The 25557-nt window shown below is 35.9% G+C and overlaps 1 protein-coding gene across 2 annotated transcripts; it reads right to left on the bottom strand.

Annotated features, from left to right (window-relative positions):
- Window positions 1–574: 574 nt before the first annotated feature.
- On the bottom strand, window positions 575–25557 carry wrap53 (WD repeat containing, antisense to TP53). Of its 2 annotated transcripts, none has more exons than XM_056462778.1 (11): window positions 25355–25557; window positions 21682–21952; window positions 19824–19992; window positions 19318–19413; window positions 19118–19226; window positions 17915–18003; window positions 9103–9326; window positions 5740–5951; window positions 5460–5563; window positions 5234–5377; window positions 575–1675 (listed from the first exon to the last, which is right to left on the bottom strand). In XM_056462778.1, the coding sequence occupies exons 2-11, from the start codon at window positions 21917–21919 to the stop codon at window positions 1456–1458; spliced, it is 1605 nt and encodes a 534-aa protein (XP_056318753.1). In that variant the 5' UTR covers window positions 21920–21952; window positions 25355–25557; the 3' UTR covers window positions 575–1455. The 2 variants fall into 2 exon arrangements, with proteins under 2 accessions (XP_056318753.1, XP_056318754.1); XM_056462779.1 differs by having other exon boundaries at window positions 21706–21952.

Raw genomic sequence — 25557 nt, 5'->3', positions numbered from 1 at the left:
TTATACAAACATGTTTATTAAACCAAGGTGATCTACCTGCTACAAATGGTTGTAAGTGTAGACCTGAAAGAGGAGGATTCCAGAAAACTGTACAAAAGTTGTATTTCTACTAACAACTGAAGCTCTCAAAAGTGGATGTAATATGACTAGAGCATGTCTGATAAGCCTGAAACATTCAAACCCACTGATTTACAGAGAAAATTACAACCATGCACAGATACACACACACTTACATATATGGATTATGAGGACTATAGGCATAATGGATTGCATAAGGTAAAAAAAGTGCTTATTAAATGGCATTACTCTACCCGTAAACCCAACTTTTGAAATTTTGAATGTCCGAAAAACCCATAAAGTATAAGTTTAAGCAATTTGAATTACGAGGACACATGGCATGTCCTCATAAACCACCCTAATAGAATACAACTAGGTGGTATCCATGTCATTACACAGTTTTGTGTCCTCTTAAACCATATATATATATATATATATATATATATATATATATATATATATATATATATATATATATATATATACATACATATACATACACACACATATACACATACATACACATACATATACACACACTTACACACAATTGAGTCAATACAACAGCGAACATTAAAATATGCAGAGACACTTTCTCGCACACACACAAACAAACATAAACACAAGTTATTATAAAAGAGAATGTACAGCCTCGGCTAAAGCATCAAGGCTCATTGAGAGACAGGAAACCAACACGCACACGCACAAACATACAATAAAGCAAATTACTGGCTTAGAAAAATATATATTCACAGCTGCCCTCTGCAGCTCTATGGCACATTTAAAACAAGATAAACCGTCTCAGTCCATCACACACAGCCTTCTCATAGTCACAATCATTTCTTACAGGGATTAAACCTGCTGCTGAAATAACTACTGTGTTTTTAAAGTTAGTCCGAGACAAGTCTCAACACGTTTCCTGAAAAACCAGCTTTAGCGGCGAAAGGAAAACAAACCCGAAACAAATCAGAAAAGGCTGCTCTCCGAAATCATGAACCTGAGAGTCATCACAGTCCAGCAGAGACGGCAGATCTATGAAGAATTGCTAGTAAACAGACTGTAAACATCATTTTAGGGACGTGTCCAAATAAAATGAAATCTACGAATGAATTATTCATATTTCAGATCAGTGTTCCAGGTGATGTGAATCATAATTTGCTGTCAAGAACGATTTGACTTTTACACCGTTATAGATTAAGCTTTACAAACCCAGCAACAACAAAAAAATAAATGTTTGTACAAAAGGTTGGAAGATTATTATTTTTTTTAAATGACTATAGTACAATTAAAAATGGTGCAAAAGTACAATCTTACCATTCTTAACCTTAAACAATCAGCATTATAGGTTTGGCAGTAGATTACGGGTCAGTCAGGAGTGCAGTTTAACAATCAAAAGTTTTAGCTGTCAATAACTGCTGGCTCCTCCTCCTGCCTCGTCTCATTGGTTGAGGCCACTGGGCCGGCCCACCATAGCACCAGAGCATTGTCCGGCCGAACGCCGTTAGTTGGCATCACGTTCCCTTCCTCTGAATCAGATGTCGAGTCCTCACTGTCAGACGGCCAGAAGAACTTACGTTGACCACTGGACGAAGCCATCAATGGCATGAAAGGATGGACACTGCAGCAATAAGACAAAAAAAAAAAAAAAAGTGTACTGAAATACTTGGAAAATATGATGACAAAATAGAACAGTGCATCTGCCTTCAACTGAACTAAGCATTAACAGTGACATACTAAACCGAACTGAAGGAGTATCAATTGACCAGAACAACACCAGCATTCTAGACTCCTCTCCTGCCTGCCTGAATTGCAGGAATGTTCCCGAATTTGAAATATTATGTCTTTACTATGTTTTCTTCATCTATGTTAGGCTGCTTTAACACAATCTACTCTGCAAAAAGCGCTATAGAATTAAAGATGAATGACGTCATGAATTGCTCACTTTAATCATTTTCGCCTTTATTCCTGTGGACTAGAAGGCCAAACTGAACAGCCAATCAGAGTTCTCTCTGTTACTGACGGCAAAAGGTCTGGGGCCTCATGTACGAAGACTTGCGTTGAATTCACACTAAAACATTGCGTACGCACAAAGCTGTAAACGTGCGTACGCAATAAAAAATTCAGATGTATGAAACAGTGCGTACGCGGAATCCCACGCACATTCTCTTTGTACATCCGAATTAACTTGAAACTGAGCACACGTGCACAAAACCCCTCCCTGCCTCCTCCCCCAATAAATATGGTAATGAAAAAGCAATGGCAAAAGCAAAAAGCAAAAAGAGAAACTTTGAACAGAATGTGAATTGGAGGTGCTCCTTTCGGTGGTAGACCAGAGAAAAACTGTGTTTTTTTTGTCCTGCGGAATTAATAACAAAAGAAAAAAAAATAGAGTGGGAGAGTTTAGCTGACTCAGTTAACGCAGTGGGGTCTGAACGTCGCACTGTAAGTAAACAAAAAAAAGAAATGGTCCGATGTAAAAGTGTAAAATTTTGTAGTGTCTATTTAGGCTAAGTGCGAATAGCACACCTCGTTGGAATGAGCTAGTTGAGTGATTCCCACCCATCACTGTTGTGAGTGGCGTAACTCGTAAAACGCAAGGCAACATGTTTTGACATGATTGATCATGAACCCGGTTCGAATCCAGCGTCTGATGAAGTAATTCTTCTTTTTCCCCCCACTAAATATCACACTTTGCCTACCCTTCATCACGAGGAAAACAAGTAGGAATCAATAATAAGTGTGTGTACTATGTTAAGCACATTTGAGCATCACATATTATTTGCACATTTATTGAATGGAAATGTTTCCGATTCACGCATGCAAATTCGTCTTCAGATGGCGCCTTTATAGCAATGTGCGTGCAGTAGATTGATCCGATTACATTGGGAAAACTGGCGTCGCTGCAAATTGTGCTTTAATGTTTAGCTGGTCAACTGCATGGTATGGAAACCTTATATAACTGCTGGACATGCGGATGATCCCGTCCCATACAGCTGTTATTGCACGGCCCAAAGATGCTTTGTAGTGTGCAATTTAACACAATTGCCTCTAGGAGTCGCCAATGAAAATAAAACAAACACACACAATAACTGCTCGTACGCCAGACATGAAGTTGGCGTGGACCAACGCACATTCTCACGTTCATTTCATCGTTAGTAAATCCATAAGTGAGCGTGAAATCTGGCATACACAATGTTTTTTGTGCGTACGCAGCGTTGATACATGAGACCCCTGGTGTGTGGACGGGTCTAAATTTAAATGCCACAAAACTAAGCTGACCAATGGGTCTTTAAGATCCAGAAATTAAAATAAAATATATTAGATGTTAGTTTCAAGGATATCTATAAGCTAATGTGCTCCAAAACGGAGACAAAATTCACGATTAGAAAAAATAAAGCTGATATAAACATTCAAAGCTTTCAGTTTGTCACTTAAGTCAATCAATGTTTTTTTTTTACGTCACCTCATACTTCAGTTTCTCATCAAATCTTGACCAATCAAATGCTCTCTAGTATCTAACATGCCCGCCCCTTTCAAGACGCTTCTCATTTGCTTCTCATTAGATGTGCCTGATCTGATATAGAAGACATTAGTGAATGTTAGTGTTATTACAATTTGTTTTGCCCCACAAAAGTGCTCTTGAAGTTTCTTGTGATTACAGTTGAACCACTGAAGTCATATGGAGTCTCTGGATCGTTGTTGTGTATAGAGGGTAAGAGAGCTCTAGGATTTCATCTAAACTATCTTAATTTATGTTGCGAAGATAAACGAAGGTCTCAGGGGATTGGAATGACATGAGGGTGAGTAATTAATGACAGAAGTTTAATTTTTGAGTGAACTAACCCTTTAAATGATGTTGATTTGAAAATAGGTACCACAGTATTAACTAAGCCAGTGTTTATCAACCACGTCCCTGTACAACCACCTGTAATCCACATTTTTCATGTCTCCTTAACCAAACACACCTGATTCCGACCATCAGCTCATGAGCAGAGACTGAAAGACCTGTAATGGGTGTGACAGACAAAGGAGACATCCAAAACATGGAGTGTTGGTGGTCTTGCAGGAACGTGGTTGTGAAACACTGGACCTACAATAAGCAAACAACTGGATTAGCAATTGAAAAGCAACAAATCAGCATTATCAGATATTGCTTTGATTACATAAATATATATGAACATTTGAGGTCAGATTTTTTTTTTAATTAAACCCCCTGAATTATTAGCCTGCCTGTTTATTTTTTACCCAATTTCTGTTTAACAGAGAGAAGATTTCTAAACATAAAAGTTTTAATAACTCATTTCTAATAACTGATTTATTTTATCTTTGCCATGATGATTTTAAATAATATTTTACTAGATATTTTTCAAGACACTTCTGTACAGCTTAAAGTGACATTTAAAGGCTTAACTAGGTTAATTAGGTTAACTATGAGCAGGTTAGGGTAATTAGGCAAGTTATTGTATAACAATGGTTTGTTCTGTAGACTATAGAAAAAAATATATAGCTTAAAGGAGCTTATAATTTTGACCTTAAAAAGGATTTAAAAAAAATTAAAAACTGCTTTTAGTCTAGCTGAAATAAAACAAATAAGAATTTTTTCTTGCTCTGTTAAACATCATTTGGGAAATAATTAAAAAAGAAAAAAATTTCAAAGGGGGGGCTATACTTTTCTAATTTTTACTGTATTTTATTGTTATAGTGGTTTAATGCCACATTCACATAACATATTTAAGTCCTTAATGTTATTTACCTGTTTAGTCACTTTAAACCGTACACTTGCTGGATTCTCATGTTTAATTGCTCTTGTACTTTATATCCAACGAAAAATTTGTCGAAAAAAACGATATCATTAAAAATAATTTTCATTTTTCACATTTTTTAAATTAAAAAAAATTACGTTCATTTAAAATTTTATATGAAAAATCTGTTTTACAAAAATACTGAAAAAACACAACTGATTTTCATTTTCTTGAGCAGCAAATCAGCATATTTTTGAAAGACCATGTAAAACTGAAAACTGGAGAGCCATAATAAAAGGTGAAAGGATTCAAATCTATCCATAAATGCTGTAATATTTTTAAAGCAGTTTTTCTCTGAACTAACCCTTCTACACCAGCTTAGATTTTTCATTTCATACATCTTCTAAACATTATTCAAATTATAATAACTGTACCTGACACCATTAGTACAGTCAGTGTGTGCCTGAAACTGCAGCAGTGGCTTTAGTATCTCCTCATTCCCATCAGGCAGCGCTGTAAAAGTGTCCCACACTGACACCACCCCGTCAGTGTCCCCGCTCAGTAGATACTGTCCGGATCTAAATCAGACACACATATATAAATATGTTGGGTCAACAGTAAAGTGGTTCAATTTAGTCAAGTTAAAAATCTGAATATTACTGGTCCAGGTCAAAGTAGATGCGCTGGTTTGTATTGACATTCCTCTGCATGGAGAACAAAACCTGTCCTGGATCTCGGAGGTCCCAACACAAGATCTCTGAATCCTAAAAGCAATGACATCAAAGTAGTTTACCCAAAAAAGTTGTTACTTGTTTCAAATCTTCATCAGTTTCTTTTTTCAGTTAAAAACAAAAGAAGATATTTGGAAAAATGTAACCATTAACGTCCATAGTTTGTTTTTCTTACATTGGAAGTCTGATTGGTTAATGAGTCCACTGACCTTTCGCCCGCCTGTGTACAGGTGATAGCCGTTGGGTGAGAACAGCAGGTGTGTAAGGCCTCCGTGGTGTCGAGTGGGCAACAGAGCCAGCAGAGAGCCATCATCACAAGAGTAAAGGCCGACCGAGCGGGAGTACGAGCCGCAGGCATACATGGACTGGCACTGACTGAAGGCAATGCATGAGATAATGCCAGTCTGACCCCGTTTCTTGACTTCAGGAGGTACCAAATGAAGAGAAAAAAAAACAAGTTATTCATCATCAGTTTGGTTTCCTATTAAAGGATAATGAAGAAACACAAGAAATGAGAAAAGTCCAGATGAAACAACCTGTTATTAAAGCAAGTTCAAGAACTCCGAAACCATGACTGCTGTTTTAATGCATCCCTTTCATAGCATGAGACATCAGCATTGCAGTACAGAACAGCTCTTTTAGCATTATTCTAAACATTGTCTATGCAACAGTATTATGTGCCGCTCAATGGAAAAATAGCTTTCGGAGTCATGAATAAATTAGTTTTTTGGTTTTTTTGGCAGGAAATTGATGCATTTTCCTTAGGCGCAGTTTCAATGCCGTTCCTTTTTGTGCAATTTGAATGGTAGTGGAAGCGAGCGCAGCTATAAACAACCTAGGAAGTTGGGAAAGGTCTTAAAGGTGCAGTATATGTGAGTTTGACATCCGGTGGTTGAACTAGGTATTGCATTCCTGGATCAAAGAAAACGCAAGCGCAGGTTGCCAGATAGAGGACCAACAGGAGCGAGTCTGACAATTGAGCTTAAAGGCTGATTTAAATCATGTCATATATGAAAGCAACGGCACCCGATAGAAGAAATATTTTCCATATTAAAATGAGTTTTTGTTCTAACCTACTCCTCGAATTGATATATTAGAAACTGCTTCTATTTCTTGCAGCTGAACAACAAAAACTATGACAATGATCACCTCAGGTACACCTCACGTGCTTTATTCACTGTTAAATGCTCACAATGCGAGTATGAATGCCATTTCACATGACATTTACTGCCAAACTACCGAAAGCAGCAGCGGATAGTTTACCTCAGATCTTGAAAACAAAATAAAATAAACTTAAAAACTGTGACTCAGTGCAAGCCAACACATATCAGTGATTCAGCATCTACATTTAATGACATTAAAGAGGATTAATATGTATTAATTAGATTATAAACATTATGATTTCGTGAATGAGTGCACTATTCTGTGCTTTTGAATGGCGGTATTTAAATTTCTGTCATGTTTCGTCCGGTGCAAACAGCCCAATTGCTCATCACTGCAAATCTCGTCACTTAACGTGTTGTTAGAACACGGAGTTACAATGTAACCTGCTCACCTAATGTTTACATTTGTAATATTTATATTACTTGCTAATTAATAACCGCATGTGGAACACTGAATCTGCATCTCATTTCGGAGTCTGCTACTGTCCACCGTAGTTTGCACCAGGGTGCTGAAATATAATAGGCTAAACTGGTAGTGAGCGGATTAAAGGAACCAAAGCAAAAACAGCGTTCCAGCAGCTACCAGACATTTTCAAAGCAGAATATCTGATTTCAGCATTGTTTTTCAGATAAATGTTCACTGAGCATGTTTCTTAAATATCTGCTAACATATTATGGTATTTTTACGCTTTAGAACAGGGCTGACCAACCCTGTTCCTGGAGATCGACCTTGCTGCAGATTTCAGTTGCAACCCATTTCAAACACACCTGTCTGTAATTATCAAGTGCTGTTCAGGTCCTAATTAATTGGTTTAGGTGTGTTTGATCAGGGTTGGAGCTGAACTTCGCAGGAAGGTCAATTTCCAGGAACACGGTTGAGCACCACTGCCTTAGAAGATTAAAAAAACTTACATACACAACCTTTAAAGAGTCGTATAACGATTAAGTAGATCACATGATCAAACCAAAGCAAACATATATCTTTTTTTTTTAAGTCAAATAATCTGCTTGTTAAGTCTGACATCACGCGAAGCAGCTTACAGATCCAGGAGCTCTATCAAACTGTATGGGGAGGCTTGAGGACATCCAGAAGAAACACTGTCTGCACAGAGCACGCAGTATTCTTAAGGACACCTCTCACCCTGCTCACAGACTGTTTTCTCTCCTGCCTTCCGGCAGGCGCTTCAGGCTCCCCCGGTCAAAAACCAGCAGACTGAGGAACAGCTTTTTCCCCAGAGCTGTCTCCCTTTTGAACTCTGTCCCTCACTGACTCTTTTGCCCCCCCAATACACCCCCCACACTCCTCTAACTTATACTCCTCACAATCACTGCACTATTTAACATTTGCACATTTAAAGTTTGCACATATTCATTGCACTGATTCATTTATCTGAACTGTACATACCCACAGCACATGAACATTTGTAATTGTTTATCTATCTGCCACTCCTGATTATTAGCATCCTGTACATATATTTATTTATTGTAAATCTGTTCATAGCTAATACAACCTGTATATAATGTTCATAGTACATCCATCTGTAAATATTACCATAGCTTTTCTATAACTGTACTTTATAACTTATACCTGTATCCTGCACTTGCTGCTATTGCACTGCTGGTTAGACCGAAACTGCATTTCATTGCCTTGTACTTGTACATGTGTAATGACAATAAAGTTGAATCTAATCTAATCTAAATCTAAACAAATGGTAATAATAAACGTTTACAAAGCACTGTAATACTTTTGAAAACCATGGCTAATCATTTATAATTTTTTACAAATTGTTAAAATATTGATGTCTGTGATGAAGCAAATCTAGAGACTGTTGTGTACACCATGATTTTATAAATAAAATCACTTCAATGTGTTATATGACATAAACATCAAAAATATTTTCTCAATTCAATGGTTAGACCCGGAAACAGTATTCCATACGTCATATATAATATAATATAATATAATATAATATAATATAATATAATATAATATAATATAATATAATATAATATAATATAATATAATATAATATAATTACGTTCAACCCTTCCTCAACCTGAACAAAAGAACTTTTGTGTCACACAAGCAGAGCAATAATTACAATAGCAAGGATGAAGCAACGTCAATGAGTCAGTCACTACAAACATGCTAAGATAATTATATCCACAGCCACTGTCTAGATCAGAGCCAAGCATGCCATGTTAGCTTAATCAAGCCAAATATGTGTTTCCCGCCATGAATGTGTTTGGAATGAATCCACCCAAACAAACAAAAAGAAATTAAATGGGATTACAGGCATTCCACACCCATGCAAGCCAGCCAGTCGTCTTAATGACCCTGATTAAGACCCGTTTGAAGAGTGAGTGTGATTGATGTAGTGGTTATTCCACGATGAGAGGGTCCCTCACCCATGGTGGGCCGCTGCTCGCAGTCTCTGCCAGGACGGTCGGTGTGGAATACCCTGACAATTTTATCAAAGCCACAGTAGAGCTGAGAGCCGTCAGGAGAGAAACACAGAGAATGAGCCGCTGTCAGCTCATCCAGGTGGTTGTAGGGTCGAAAAGATGCACGAAGGTCCCCATAGAAGGCGTCCCATATGTGGACAGGGTTGTCTCGGCTACTGCTGGCAATGCTAAAGGGGAAACGAGAAGGAGGAAAAATTAAATGCATTGAATGTTGCTGCAAAGACTAAAACCAGTTTTCTCCAAACAAAATCTATTGTTTTAGGAAAAACAAGAGATTGTGACATCAGACTTGACAGTCAGTCTGGCTACCCTTCAAACGGCAGCACAAAAGACCCATTTTAAATTGAGAATCTAACAAATGAAGAGCTACAGCGATTTGAAGCGAAAGATGACAAATATTGCTAGACAAAAAAACAAGGCATATGTGAACATGTCTTTCCAAAGGTTTAGAAAATTCCTGGGAAAATGCATCTGGACAAATTAGCATACATATTTTATGATGACTTTACATTGATGGAAAACTATTTTTTTAATAAAACTTTATAATATTATAATGTTCCCTACACAAATTTTGCCCATGTTCAACTTAAAAGGTCATGATCGGCTCTCATTGAGTAATTGCATTTTATTTATATTTCACACTGTTCTGGAAATATAACCACAAATGTTTCAGCTCAAAGCCTTCCTCAGTGTGTGAAATACAGGTAACACTTTATTTCGATGGTCCATTTGAGTATCCGTAGACTGTCTGCTTGATACTGCTCCTTCAACTGACATTTAACTGACTATAAGAAACTTTGCAAGTACATGTCAACTTACCCTAACCCCAACCTAATAATCTAGGTTACTTATAATCTAATGAGAATTAGCTGGCATGTAGATGCAATGTAACTTAAATTCAACAAACAGACCATCAAAATAAAATGGGACCAAAATATGTTATTAAAATTGGCGAAAAGTTGGTTTACATTCATTTATTTATCAGGTGTTTCTCATTTAAATAGAATTGATTTATTCTTCATTTAAAATAATTTATTGAGCAAATCATCAAAGAGAGAAATAATAAAAAAATACATTTTAATATCATATACAAACTACAACAGATAGAGAATAAGGGAAAGTAAAAAAGTAGGATAAAGTGGTCGGAAGAAATGAGTCATTTAATTTTTTGTTAATTCTACCATGAGGTAGGTAAAGCCCCAGTCAGATCATAAGATTTTGTTATGATTTCGGCATGATTATTTTGACAAAGTGTTGTAGGGATTCGTAAACCACAAATGGGCGTCGTGAAATAAGATTAAATTGTTTCTTCCTGTGTAATATGGCATAGTTCACAACAACTGATGCATGTCTGCGACGCCTCACGACACCATCACAGAAAGTTTAGCATGTGTAATTTTTTTCTCGTTCTACTCGACGAGTTCCATCACGTGGGTTATACTGGGCAATAGGAGCACATCATTTCTCAGTAATCTACAGGTGCGGCCGTTAATCTGTGGGTCAGGTAATCAAAAAAATAGGCTGCATATTTACATAAGGGTGGGTTCTCGGGTAGATAAGATCAATCATTGGTTATGCAAACTTTTACTAGTTTCTCTAAAATAGTAAGGTCTTTTGAACAATTTTATTTGACAGACTGCTACAAATATGCAGACAGCTCCATTCTCACAAGGAGTTTCTGAGTTCTCTCATACTTTCGACCGAGTTCATTCTTCCGAGGTAATCTGGGAGCATGTTCAGTGCTGCGAATACATTGTAAACGCCTGTCTTGCTCATTCAAATTACTTGATTAAACTAATTCAAATGAAATTCACCAGCAATGGATGATTTTGTCATTAACAATGAAAACAGTTTAATATAGGTTTCTCTTATTTAGGCTAGATTTTATTTTATATATTAATCCAGTTTGTGTTCTGGCGCCATTCCACTACTCAGCTGTGCGGGTGGATGATTTGTTCCGCTCCGTGGAAAATAAGGATTTATTTAATGCTTCATGGTAATTGTTGTCTCACAAACAGCTGTCATAAATTTGCTAATTTCTTTAATAAGTGATTATTTTGTCTTAAGTTAAAGTTAAGTCTTAAGTTTAAAAAGCAAACCATGGCTGGAATATATAGCCTACATTTAGATTTAAAATAAAATATTTTAATATTAAAAAGGAAATATACGTTTGATCCTATCTATGTCGTAATAAATGGCATTAAATAATGTAGCCTAGTTGTCAGCAAGCATCAGTGTTTATTGAGATTGAAATAAGATTAAAAAAACATTGAAATTAAGATAAGAAATATTGTTATAGCAACACTTTGTGAAATTACGCTGGTCGCAAACGTCATAGAATGACTGATTGTGAAGGAACGTGTAGCGATTTTACCAAGACAAAAATTACATAATCTGACACAGTGACTTTCGTAACCGACAATAAAAACCATGTAATTTGACCGGGGCTTAAAATTATTTCACAAGCGAGAAAAGGTGAATGAAAATGTTCTGGAAAATGTTAATTTTTGATTAACTAAATAAATAATTCAAATGAAATAAATTAGTAAAGTAAACAGTATAAATAAATAGTACAACAGCAATAAATAAATCAAGTACATATGCTTATACATAAAGTGCACATTAAAGGTTTAGGTATGAGTTATCTTGGACTTTATATATCTTTACAAGCTTTTTTCCACATAATATTTCTCTTTTCACAATGTTTTCTCAATCAGTGTAAGAAAGGCCCAAAATTTCATATACAAAAATAAAAGCACCCTTAGACTCTAAATATCACACGCTCTAGCCATTCATCAAATCAAGATGGTGTAGTAGATTTCCAATATCTTAGAATAATTCTCCATCCAAATACCATAGCGAGACAGCACCATTGTCTTTGTTGTTGAGAGGGACAAGCATCTTCTGGTAAAAAACTCAAATCACAAAGCAGGGTTCATGTGGTGTGTTAAGCTGAAAATATTATTAACAAAATGTAGAATCTCCCACAAAATGATTCTTAATATTCACTTGTGTTTCACAGAATATAATATTATGGATTTGGAGCACCATAATAATAAGTAAATTATGTCATAAATTGTATTTTTATATATATAACGTTTAGTCTCAACAGGAGGGCAAGATCTTTTACAAATGTCTTGAGTTAAAATGAAGGAAGTAAATGACCTGAATACTGAGCACCTCCCCTGGAGGCAACAGCCAATCATAAGTGAGAGTTAATGATCAGCCCCTGTGGACAGCTCTGCAGCCAATGACAGCAGTCCGAACATTACGCTTACACACGCCTGGAAGGCAAAGCTCAAAAACTGCTGTGTTCCAGAGAGCTTCAAAAGTACTTGTAAACAATTTCCAAACCAGATAGATGCTGTCAACTTGTTACCGACCATGTCTTGTGTGACTTCTTTAACCTCATCCTCTTCATCTTTATCATTCTTTATTAAGTTCACAGTTTCGTCCTTGACCCACAACCCTCCCTCTTCTTTGTCATTTTCAGTTGCTGCAGGGTGGATTCTGTAATCCCAAACAGTGTTTGATCAGAGCAGATGCTGCGTGTGTGAAAACAGCACACGCCACAGTTAACGAGCCCTCGTTAGCAACCTGCCGCAGTTTTCTGTGACTGACATTGATTTAGACTGATTTCTGTTCCATTGCCTTTTGTCCCAAAAAAAGCACCAACCATCAAAGAGAGCATCATTAAACGAGAGATGGAGAGACAGAGAACTGGAAAGGAAGAATAAGAGGCCACTTTTACTCTAAACAATTGCAGTGCTACTTTTAGAAAACTAACACACAAACATCCAGTTATAGGGCTGGAAAAATTACATTACTATCTCTTCTTCTGTTTTTTTCCAATGCATTAAAAATGATTAACGCAGAACTTGTATGGCAGTGCCAGACATAAAGACTTGATAAAACAAAAGACATACAGACAGACAGTCAGACTTTCTCAAAAGAATAACAGACCGAACAACAGATTGACAGATAGAACACAGATTCACAAAGACCAAACCAAAAGACAGACAGATGAACTGACAGAGAGAGACAGAGCTAGACAGACAAACAGAAAGACAGAGAGACAGACAGATAGTTCAACAGACAGTAAAATAGATAAACAGAACAACAGGCAGACAGAAAGAGACAGACAGAGAGAACTTTAGAATAATAGACAGATTATTAGACAGACAGACAATCAGAGAGACAGATTATTAGCCGGCCGGCCGGCCGGCCGGATGGCCGGACGGACGGACGGACGGACGGACAGACGGACGGACGGACAGACGGACAGACGGACAGACGGACAGACGGACAGACGGACAGACGGACAGACGGACAGACGGACAGACGGACAGACAGACAGACAGACAGATAGATAGATAGATAGATAGATAGATAGATAGATAGATAGATAGATAGATAGATAGATAGATAGATAGATAGATAGATAGATAGATAGATAAAACAGACAGAGAGCAAGTTAGACAGACAGACAGTTCAACAGAAAGACAGAATAACAGACAGGCAGATAGACAGGAGACAGCTCAAGACAGTTATACAGCCAGACAGAGAGAAAGACAGAAAGTTAGATAGACAGACATATCAACAGACAGACAGAATAACAAACAGACAACTAGACAGACAGAAATTAGAATGATAGACAGACTGACAGTCAGACATACAGATAGATAGATAGACAAACAGAAGGACAGACAGACAGCTATACAGCTAGACAAAGAGAAAGACAGAGAGTTAGATAGACAGACATATCAATAGACAGACAGATAACTAGACAGACAAAAAGTTAGAAAGACAGACAGACAGACAGACAGTCAGTAAGATGGACGGACGGACGGACGGACGGACAGATGGATAAAAGGATAGATGGACAGACAAACCGACCGACCGACAGACAGACAGACAGACAGACAGACAGAAAGATAGATAGAAAGAAGGATAGCTCAACAGCTCAACACACAGATAGCCAGACAGCCAGATTGAGAGAAAGACAGAAAGTTAGATAGACAGACACACAACAGACAGACAGATAACTAGTCAGGCAGAAAGATAGAATGATAGACAGACAGTCAGACAGATAGTTAGACAGACAGCAGGATAGACAGACAGATCAACAGACAGACAGTTCAACAGACAGACATATTATCAGACAGACAGAACGATAAACAGACAGACAGACATACAAATCAACAGACAGAAACCTAGACAGTCAGACAGAAAGTTAGATAGACAGATCAACACACAGTCAGAGAGAAAAATAGACAGAACAACAGACAGATAGCTAGACAGTCAGACAGAACAATAAACAGACGGACGGATGGACGGACGGACAGATAGATAGATAAAACAGACAGAGCAAGATAGACAGAAAGACAGTCAGACAAAGTTAGACAGACAGACAGACAGTTCAACAGAAAGACAGAATAACAGACAGACAGACAGATAGAAGAATAGACAGACAGAAAACTAGACAGACAAAAAGTTAGAATGATAGACAGACAGACAGACAAAAAGACAGATAGAAAGTTAGATAAACAGACCAACAGACAGACAGACAAGCAGACAAAGAGAAAGACAGAAAGTTAGATAGACAGACCAACAGACAGACAAGCAGACAAAGAGAAAGACAGAAAGTTAGATAGACAGACCAACAGACAGACAGACAAGCAGACAAAGAGAAACACAGAAAGTTAGATAGACAGACAGATAGACAGAGAAAAATAGACAAACAGACAGATAGATACACAGACAGACAGACCGATTACTCTCTCCTAAGGGTTTCTCAGAAACAGGAAATGTGAGCAGCCTCAATCATTCTAAGCCTTGAAATTGACATTCTGAGGTAAATCCAACAATCTCTGCCACAGAAGGAGACAAGGCTCATCAGCACTGATCATAACAGAAAATAAACACAGCAATACTGGAGCTGGAACAATAGCAGCTTAATTAAACAAAACACAATCTCTTTAAAGACGTGCCACATCTCTGGAAAGAATTAACTGGGCCACTTTGTAAAACAGAAAATGGAGATGGTAAAATAAATGTGACTGTGGACATAAGTGGTGTTAATCAGAGGATGAAACTGGACAATTGAAACCATTTGTAGTTAATGATGAACGTGCACGCATGTGAATGGGATTTCAGAACAACTGCGGTAAGTCAATCTTCGGGTGAACTACCCTTTAAAACCCATGTCTAACATTTTAACAACAGCCATGGGCATCCAATTACATTAGTCTTTATCAGTGTAGACATTGACTGAAAAAAAGACTTCTGATCTTCCTCTGGATCATGAGTGTGAAACATTGGCACGCAGAAGCTGTTTTATTCTGTTATGAGCTGAATGGGAAGCCAAACACAATTATTCTCCAAAGCACAAACAGGACAAAGCATTCGCACGCTGCATATCAATTTGGCCACCGCTACACAAGTCTAACTGTCAGCTGCTTTGCTGAACGGATAATAGGCCACAGTTTGTTTTGCTTTATTTGCTGCCCGCTAGCAGTCAAAATAGCTGTTGAGATAAATACAAAATGACCACTATTAATGAGGGTTTCAAACCACCCTGCAAACAGTCCATTTACATTCCGCACACCATCCACAATAACAGGGATTCTCAAAATGACATCATTACGGGTAAAGGCGGACTCTTAGCACTCTTTAACTTAAAAGGAGCACACAACACAAAAGATAATATGCTGTAAATATTTATACTACTGTTTAGAAGCTGGGGTCACTGAGATTTTCCATTCAAAAATAATTTCAATTAAAATAGTTTATTCAAAATATTACAAAACCTTTTATTAAACATAAAATCTGATCTTTCATATATTGATTTGGTTTTTAGGATTTTTTTTAACCTGATCAATGTTGGAAAAAGTTGTGCTTCAGCCTCTATGTGTTCGTTTCCATGATTCACAAAGTTTGTTGGATGTTTTCCCTGCGATGCTGTCAGGGCCGATACAGCAAAGCTGTTGGTTTGCAGCAAGCATTTTTGTCAAGAGAGCTGAACGAGAATTGGAGAATGGCGGACTTGGTCTTTTAACAGATGAGTTCGTTACCATTCAGACACATCGCCTATATCCGTGCTGCTGCATTCGCCTATGTTTAAAATCCTCCAGATTACAGGCAGGGCTAATGGTTGAAACAGACAGTGCAAGAGACCTGCTGCACTGCTATCCACTGTGTCTGCATTCAGACCTGGGGATTCAGAGGAGAGAAGTCCTCCTCATTTATAGTGATTACATGATTATCTTTATAATGATATAACAAACTGTCTTTATGTTTGAAATTGATATTAATGAAATTACAAATATCAAATGTAGCAGGACATTAAATATCTTTTTATTTCTTTGAATTTAAACTTCCTAAACTATAAAATCTCGTGTCTCAACGTGCCAACTGACAATAATTGTTCGCTACCCTTTCTTTCCCCTGCTTTGCTGGCCACGTCCACTCCGGCCTCTGCTCGCAGCGTTCTACGCCCATTAAAAAGCATTTGTTGAAAAAATTCTGAGGTAGACTTGAACCGAAAGAGGGGTGTTTCATAGCCCTTTAACATTTACATATCAATCAAATATATCCTAACCCTTGATGAGCATATTATAATTTTTTTATCTATCTGTAAAAAATATATATAGTACATTCATACTGCTCATGCATACATATACAGACAAAATTATTAGCCCTCTTGTGAAATTTCAATTCTTTTTCAAAAATTTCCCAAGTGCTGTTTAACAAAGATAAACCTTTTTCAATATATTCTTAAACATAGCAGTTTTGAGAACCATTTTCTTTTGTCTTTGCCATGATGACAGTGCATATTATTTTCCTATTTTTTTGCAAAATACGAGTATTCAGTCCAAAGTGCAATTTAGAAGGCTTAACTAGGTTAATTAAGCAAGTTAGGTTAACAAACCCATGTTAAGACTCTGTTTATTATCAGTAATTTCTGACTATATTGACTAAAACACATTTTAAATGAACACAACTTTTTTATATGTATAAATAGGCTCAGGTCCCTCATAGTTAAACAGTTGAGTTTTACCATTCTTGAATTCATTCAGCTGATCTCCAGGTCTGGCGGGAGCACTTTTAGTTTAGCTTAGCACAGATCATTAAATCAAATTAGACCATTAGACTTTCACTTAAAAATGACAAAAAATTGTTTTGATAATTTCCTATTTAAAGCAGAAGGTACAATAATGCAATGAAAATGATTCAGGCGTTATGCAGCACCAGAAAATAGTCCCCTTACACCACCAGTTAGAATCTGTGTAATATCATTGCGCCTGCTGCAGCCATGGTACGGCAGCAAAGTTTCTTGATATTACGCAGAGTACAGTTATTAGCCATCAGCCTAAAAAATAGCAACTTTTCATTTTCAGTCAGGTAGTGTAAAGTTTTAAATAGGAAAACTAAAACTTTTTTTTAGTTTAGATTTTTTAATTTCAATATAAGTGGAGCGTCCTTTTAATACCAGGGACTAGTTCCATAAACACAGCCACCATGTGAACACTCTTAAAACCTAATTTGACCAAAAAGCATAATTAATATGATTTCCGAATTCAAATTGGAGCGTTTTTCTAGCTTGCTTTCAGGCCTGACTCATTCTTATGACGTCTATGCAGTTAACCGGCCACAGGCATAAATGGGGCCAAAGGTTGCTGACTCAGATGCTATTAGCATTTCTAGATGCTCTTGATCATTTCAAAAAAGCTTGGATTGACATACACAAACTCACAAGCATGTGTCTGGGTCAGTAGAAGTCATCTTGGGGAACCAACAGTAGTCATAGATGGTGTCTCCTTCTGCCATCTTCAGCACAGGACTCTGAAGTGAAAACAGCATTTTCAAATAAATTCTTCATTAAGATGATGGATTTCAATGTATATCAATATATCAAGAAAAAGTGAGTTTAATATGAGTTTTGAATGCGAATGTCATTAAAATCTATTCTACATATAAAGAGAATTGGTCAAAGCTTAGTATATTTACTTCACGTAAATTATAAACAGGGTCTGACATGACTTCTTAGCAAACAATGTTTCTTGTTTTCCTTTTTATTATCAATTCTAACAATCACCTGATGAAACAATATGCTGTAGCATCTGTGTTACATAGTAAGCAGTGTATTTCAATTATATAAATATATATGTAATCTAAAGAGCTGCACTGTGGGGGACTGGAGGGCCACTGCCCTGCATAATTTAGTTTCAACCCTAATTAAACAAACTAATTGAGTCCTTCAGGCTTGTTAGAAACATACAGATAAGTATGTTGAAGCAGGCTTGGAACTAAACTGTGCAGAGCAGTGGCCCTACAGGAACTGGATTTGGCACCGAATGAATTCCATCTCTGCAAGAGTTTGAGTAACTTAAAACATCCATTTGAAAATGCATCATGCATCAACCTTCTCCCCAAGTTAGCAATAAGAATGATTTAGAAATTGGTGTCAATAAAACAAAAAGCATTACAAAAGACCAGTGGATTTTCACCAGAATAAAAGCTCTACGGTTTAAAGTTAGTGGAAAATAAAAAACAACCATTAATATTAGTTTTGTAATTTTATTGTTTTAATAGTAGTGGTAATAATAATAATAATAATAATATTTTTTGTTATTATTATTAATAATATAGAAGTAAATATGTCATCTAAAGCGCAAGTTCGATTTGAGCAGCTCATGATAGGTGCTTTCAGTGTCTTGACAGTTTATAATGTAGTAATAATAATTATTTCTTAATGAATTATTATAATATAATATAATATAATATAATATAATATAATATAATATAATATAATATAATATAATATAATATAATATAATATAATATAATATAATATAATATAATATAATATTCTCATATTACCAGCGAATGAAAAACATCAAAATGTTTCTATTAGGCCCTTAAGGTGAACATAAAGGAAGATCTGATGCAGACTGACCATCTCAGAAAGCAAGTCCCATTGGCTGCTGTACAGCTCGGGTGGGAGGTTATACACCCGGAGAACATTATCAGCGCTGTTAGACACAATGCAGGAACCATCTGGAGCCCTGCAGAGGCCCGTCATAAAGAGAGACACAAGCTGTGATTCACCTTACACAATACAGCCATCATAAAATCGCTGCTTTCATCGGTTCTCACCATTTGCAGCCTCTGAGGTAATTCTCAGCTGTGTTCGTGTACTCGGCCCATGATCCCGTCAGCATCTGAGGATTCTGCCTGAAGTCCAGGCCTTGACTGTAAAAACAAAGACGAGCTGAAAATATCTCGTTCCACTGTAACTGTCACATCCAATACTTTTTCACAACGGCTTAAAGGGATAGTTTACCCAAAAAAATGAAAATTTACTCACCATTTACTCAAGTGGTTACAAACCTATGAGTTTCTTTATTCAGTTAAACACAAAAGAAGATAACCAAAGAAAGCTGATAACCATTGATTTCCATAGTAAGAGAAATAACTATTAAAGAAGTCAATGATTATTGGTTATGTCCAAAATTTATCTAAATATCTTCTTTTGAGTTTAACAACAAAAAAAAGAAACTTAATCAGGTTTGTGACAAGTGAGGGAGAGCAAGGGAGAGTAAATGATGACAGACTCTTCATTTTTGGGTAAACTATCCCTTTAAGATGAGAGGTATACTTACTAGTGCTGCTCAGCTTCTGGACTGTTCTTCTCAGACTCATCTGCTGTATTCTCTTCAGTCTGGTCCAGCATTTCTCTGCTCTCTGCTCCGTTTTGATGCCATTCTACGTCTCTTTCTATCTCCTCATGTTCCGCAACATGTATTGGTTCATCAGTCTGATGACAGGACACTGAAAGAAGGAACACCTTAGTTGACAAGGCAGGAATGGCCCCATGACACAGTAGCTGTATAATTCCTTCAAAGTCTTTCTAGATTAGTACCACTTTCACTTAACGTTAAAAGTATGCAATTTACATTTGGGATGTTATTGCAATACTGGCATTTTGGAGCAACTTCTCCTTTAAGTAAAAGTCTATTTTGTCTAAAATGGCATCTTGCATAAAAACTTTTATGCCTTAAATAAATTGTATTAATTTGCTCTTCCTGTAAGGGTTGCATTCTAAAAAGTTTATTTTTGATAATTGATCCTATTCTGCAATTTTTGTGCACTTGAAATAGATTTTTAAACAGGGAAAGAGGGATATTGTCAGCATCAACAATCATGTCATGCAGTTACGATATAATCTATATTAGTCAATAGGAACAGATGATTAATCATTGTCAAACATAAGGTTTAACTTGATTAAACTTGTCAAAAATAGGAAATTCACTCTTGTATTTAAATGTTGGGAAAATTCCCATTGACTTAAATTGTATTGTTTGTTCCTACAATGGATGTCAGTGGCTGCTTTTTTTCCAATATTTTTCAAAATATCTCGCTTTCTTTAAATGTTTAGAACCCCTTAAATGTGAGTAAATGGCAAGAAAAGTTTCATTTTTGGGTGAACTATCTCTTTTAACCAAAATATAAATATTTATAATAGAAAATTAATAAGAGAGAGAAAAAAGAGAGATTGCAATACTGGCATTTTTGAGCGGTTTCTCCTCCAAGTTAATGTCCATAAATATGTTTAGTTAGTCTAAAAAGGCATCTTATATAAAAAAAACTTATGCCTTTAAAAATAATGAAGATTTTTGTCCAGCTAAGGACTGAATTCTAAAAAGTTATCATATGATAACGGATCACATTCTGCTTACCATTTATTTAGAATGTAGGGTGGGATATTGGATGGATACAGAGAATACACAGAGAGATGGAGCAGCGCACTGTGCAGGAGGGAGAGAAATCAGTGCCCGTTTGCATGAAAGATCTAAAGCAATTAAACTTAAGAGTGGAATAAATGCCTTTTAGCGTTGCAATGAACTTAACCATGTTTTCAGTATAGTAACTATAGTTAAAAAATGTTTTTGTTAATAGTTATCCATACTAACCACAAAATGAACTGTTGCTTTACTAAAACTAAATTTTTTTTTTTTTAAACTTGAATATTATTTTACGCAATTGCAAAGCCTTGATTATAGTAAGGTTAGTACACAGTCATAGCCATAAATAGAATGGTGCTACTAATTGGCATAATTTCTTTCTGTGTTTCGGCTTTGCTTTCCTCTTTTTCGGTTTTTCGGGTTACGCCAAGAATGTTAATTTTAGTGCATCCCTACAAACAAGCAAACACATCCTGGGATCCAGAAGAAAACTATATTATAAAGGTTTTGCCGCACCAGCTCCAAGAAAAACTCACATCATATCCAAATTTAGAGAAGGACCCTAAAGTTCACTTACACGCTGAACTATAAAATTCAATGCATATATAAGAGTAAAAGACAACATCCGTGTAATTCTTTAGATGGAAGGGTAAGCTCCACATATGGAGTTTATATCTCACATCAGGACATCAGAACGATGTATTGACAGAGTGCCAAACAGGATGCAGTAAATACTAAATGTACTGTAGCTTTTTCAAAATGACAATGGCCTCACCTTCCTCTTCAATCCCAGCAGTACCTTGGCTTTCGCTCTTGTCCTTTGAAGGCTCCAGTGGTATCTCCATCATAGGGAAATCAAGAGCCACATCCTCCTGCTGAAGTCGAGGCTGTTTGGCTGCTGGTTCCTCTTCTTCTTCCAGTCTTTCTTGAATATGTGCTTTATGAGGAGGTTCTCCATCAGCCTCTGCGTCCTGTCCTGCAGCACCCTCACCACTCTGAGCAACACCGGACATCCTGTCTTTAAGGATAAATATGTGTACAGTGGCCTGTGGAAATAGCAAATCACGTCAATTCAGTTATAGATTATACATGTAGATTAGCAGTGAGACTTCAACTTAACATATAAGCTACAGTACACACGTAAATTGTCTGAAAATTAAATAAAGATTTTCAGTATTTAGCAGTGAACAGTATTATTATTATCAGAAAATGTTAAAAAGAGATTCCCCCAAGTCCTTGCAGGATTTTATTTTTCATTACATACATATAAGAAACTATAATCAAAAGACACATGTGAGACTTCTGTAAATCTATTTTTACTCATCTATTATGAGTATTTAATTTATACTGTTTATTGCAAAAATGCTTATTCTTTCTCTAAATGAAAAAAAACAATAAATACTATGTAATATTTTAAAAATTAGGGCTGCACAATATTGGAAAAATGTAACATTGCGATATTTTTTATATTGCGATATAAACACAATTTCACCAGATGACATAATATTTCTATTTGGAAAGAATTTAGAATGTTAGATCAATTAAGATGATTCTGCAGTGGGAGTGCATCTTCATAAAATCTAACAAACAATCTACATTTTTTGGGGTCCCCTCGACACACTTTCATTGATGTCTGTGCCATTTAAAATAAAAATGTACTTGTAATGTCTTAATGACTACAATAGGTGTTCTCACTAAATGTGACCCTGAACCACCCTTATGTTGTTGCAGTAGCAAAATATATATTGTATGGGTGAATTCCACGCATATGTCAACCTTGCCATAAAAAAAATTAGCTTTCACTAAAATACAGAATTCGTTTCTAGATTTTTTGTGTAACTAAGTATTTTACAGTGCTTTAGAAATCCTCAAATGTCATTATCACTGTTTTCAAACTATTATATTTGATTTACCAAAGTAGCACAAGTGGCAATTTAACATCTGGCACATCCATAACGACAATTTTTCCACAAAAATCTTAAATAAAATATATATATAATTTTTGTTCTATAGCGAGCCAACTCTTCTCCTTTTGATTAGCATTATTTATTTTTGGTTGTGCAGTTTAGTTCAGAATTTCTGCAGAGTAAGTTGTATGCTGTAAACTCGCTAACCTTTTCAGTCACATCCATAACACATGTTTATTTTCCTCATTTAAAGTACAAAACATATTTACAGATTGATATTTTTCTGATCCCATAATTCTGTGGTTACCTGCTCTGGAAAATATAACCAGATCTTTCGATATAATGTGAACATATACTTTCTCTGTCAATTTATGTGTTGAGTTTTTAATGCAAATGTCACATCCATAACGCTGGGATTGCTCATATACATCCATAAAGACATTTAGAAAATTTCCTCCTATAAATATATAAAACCTTTTTTTGGTTAGTAATTTCTTAGTATGGCTTAGAACTCAATCTGGACAACTTTAAAGGCAATTTTCTCAGTATTTAGATTTTTTGCACCCTGAGACATTCCAGATATTCAAATAGTTGCCCCTCGGTTAAATATTGTCATATCTTAACAAACCATACATCAATGGAAAGCTTATTTATTCAGATTATTCAGATGATATATACATCTCAATTCTAAAATTAATTCATTCATTCATTTTCTTTTCGGCTTGGTCCCTTTTAGAACCGCCAACTTATCCTGCACGTTTTTACACAGCGGATGCCCCTCCAGCCGCAACCCATCTCTGGGAAACACTATGGACAATTTAGCCTACCCAATTCACCTGTACCGCATGTCTTTGGACTGTGGGGGAAACCGGAGCACCCAGAGGAAACCCATGCGAATGCAAGGAGAACATGCAAACTCTACACTACCTACTCCGCCACCTTAAATTCTAAAATTTGACAGTTATTATTTTTTGATCCTGGGTCACATATACAGATTATATATAATTTGGTACAATTTACCTTTCAAATTAATTATATAAATTATATAAAATACATATGCAAAAAAATCTCTGACATTTTGCAGTAAAATTAGCCTCTCATGCTTATGTTCAGTTTTTTTTTCACTTTAAAAGCTATGAAATATGGAAACAACCTATTCTTTGCCATAAATGTGAAATTACTGAACCTAAACACATCAGCCTAAAAAAAAACAAATGCCCAGTTTAGAAGAAAATGTCAGACAGCACTTAGAGGTTTTTGCGTCTGAACTCTTCATACAGTTGAGGTCAGAATTATTAGCCCCCCCTGTAATATTAGCTCCCGTTTATTTTTCCCCCAATTTCTGTTTAACAGAGAGATTTTTTTCAACCAATTTCTAAACATAATAGTTTTAATAACTCATTTCTAATAACAGATATATTTTATCTTTGCCATGATGACAGTACATGATATTTGACTAGATATTTTTCAAGTCACTTCTATACAGCTTAAGGTAACATTTAAAGGCTTAACTGGGTTAATTAGGTTAACTAGGCAGGTTAGGGTAATTAGGGAAGTTATTGTATAATGATGGTTTTTTTCTGTAGACAATTAAAAAATATATTGCTTAAAGGTGCTAATAATTTTTTACCTTAAAATGGTTAAAATATAAAAACTCTTTTTATTCTAGCTGAAAAAGACTTTCTTCAGAAGAAAAAATATTATCAGACATACTGTGAAAATTTCCTTGATCTGTTAAACATCATTTGGGAAATATTAAAAAAGAAAAAAAATTCAAAGAGGGGCTAATAATTCTGACTTCAACGTCTATATACATTCTGTTCTATAAATTGAAATATCAAAATAATGGGGGAATAGTGCATCGTATATTACAACATAATACAGACATTCTCATAAAAATAAAACTCGTACTTATAAAAATATACAAAGGAATAAATGACCGTAGGAAATTTTATTATATATTAAATGATTAAAAACTGCTTACAAATGGGTTAAAGACTAAAGTGTCGAATTCAAATGACAACAAATTAGCATTTTGTGGCTGCACTCTGGTGCTTAAAATTGAGGTAAAGTTCGGTTTTCATTCACATATTCGTCCAGTCACACGGTCCCTAACGTCATATAGTTTACCACGCTACTTTAAATATTTGGTCAGAAACATTAGCACAATTTAATTGACAAGTGAACAATGTTGACCTTTGATAGTCTTTGGATGCTAATATAATTTCCATATTTAGTAAGTTTTAAAGAATGCTTTACTGAAAATATAATATTAAGTTGAAAGTCAGAATGTGCAAATATAAAACCGACTTTAGGACTTTTTTAATGTCACCTGGTTACTCGTGTTCTTGAAAACCATTTTAAAAACGCATAACGACACTGTCCCGTCCTGACATACATATTCTAATGTATATGTACATGTGTATAAATGCTGCCAGGTGTTCAGTTAATAATTGGTACAGCGGCATCTCTAAAATTACAAATAGTATAATCGTAATTATAAATATGTTGTGTGTAACAGCGGTATCACTCTAACGTTACCTGTTGTTTCTTTAACTTGTGTCAGACGTGTCTTGTGCTCTGGCTCTTACAGAACACGCAGTCGTCCTTAGTGTTTGTGTTTTATTGAATTCAGAGAATGGTTTCCGAGCATCTCGACTACAAATGCACTGTGTTAAAACAACAGTCAACAAAAGCTCGCGCGTCGTGTTTGTATTCACAGGGCGCCGCCATGCCTGCACTGT

This window comes from Danio aesculapii, chromosome 7, assembly GCF_903798145.1.
Source record: "Danio aesculapii chromosome 7, fDanAes4.1, whole genome shotgun sequence".
In the NCBI taxonomy this organism is placed as follows: Eukaryota; Metazoa; Chordata; class Actinopteri; order Cypriniformes; family Danionidae; genus Danio; species Danio aesculapii.
This window is presented reverse-complemented; position numbering and strand designations above follow the sequence as displayed.

Coding starts and splice junctions, on each gene's coding strand:
- wrap53 (XM_056462778.1), bottom strand. CDS start 21,919: ATGTCCGGTGTTGCTCAGAGTGGTGAGGGTGCTGCAGGACAGGACGCA. Junction 18,004..19,117: donor GGGACTTGCTTTCTGAGATG/GTCAGTCTGCAT, acceptor TTTTCACTTCAG/AGTCCTGTGCTGAAGATGGC. Junction 5,952..9,102: donor CGAGCAGCGGCCCACCATGG/GTGAGGGACCCT, acceptor TACCTCCTGAAG/TCAAGAAACGGGGTCAGACT.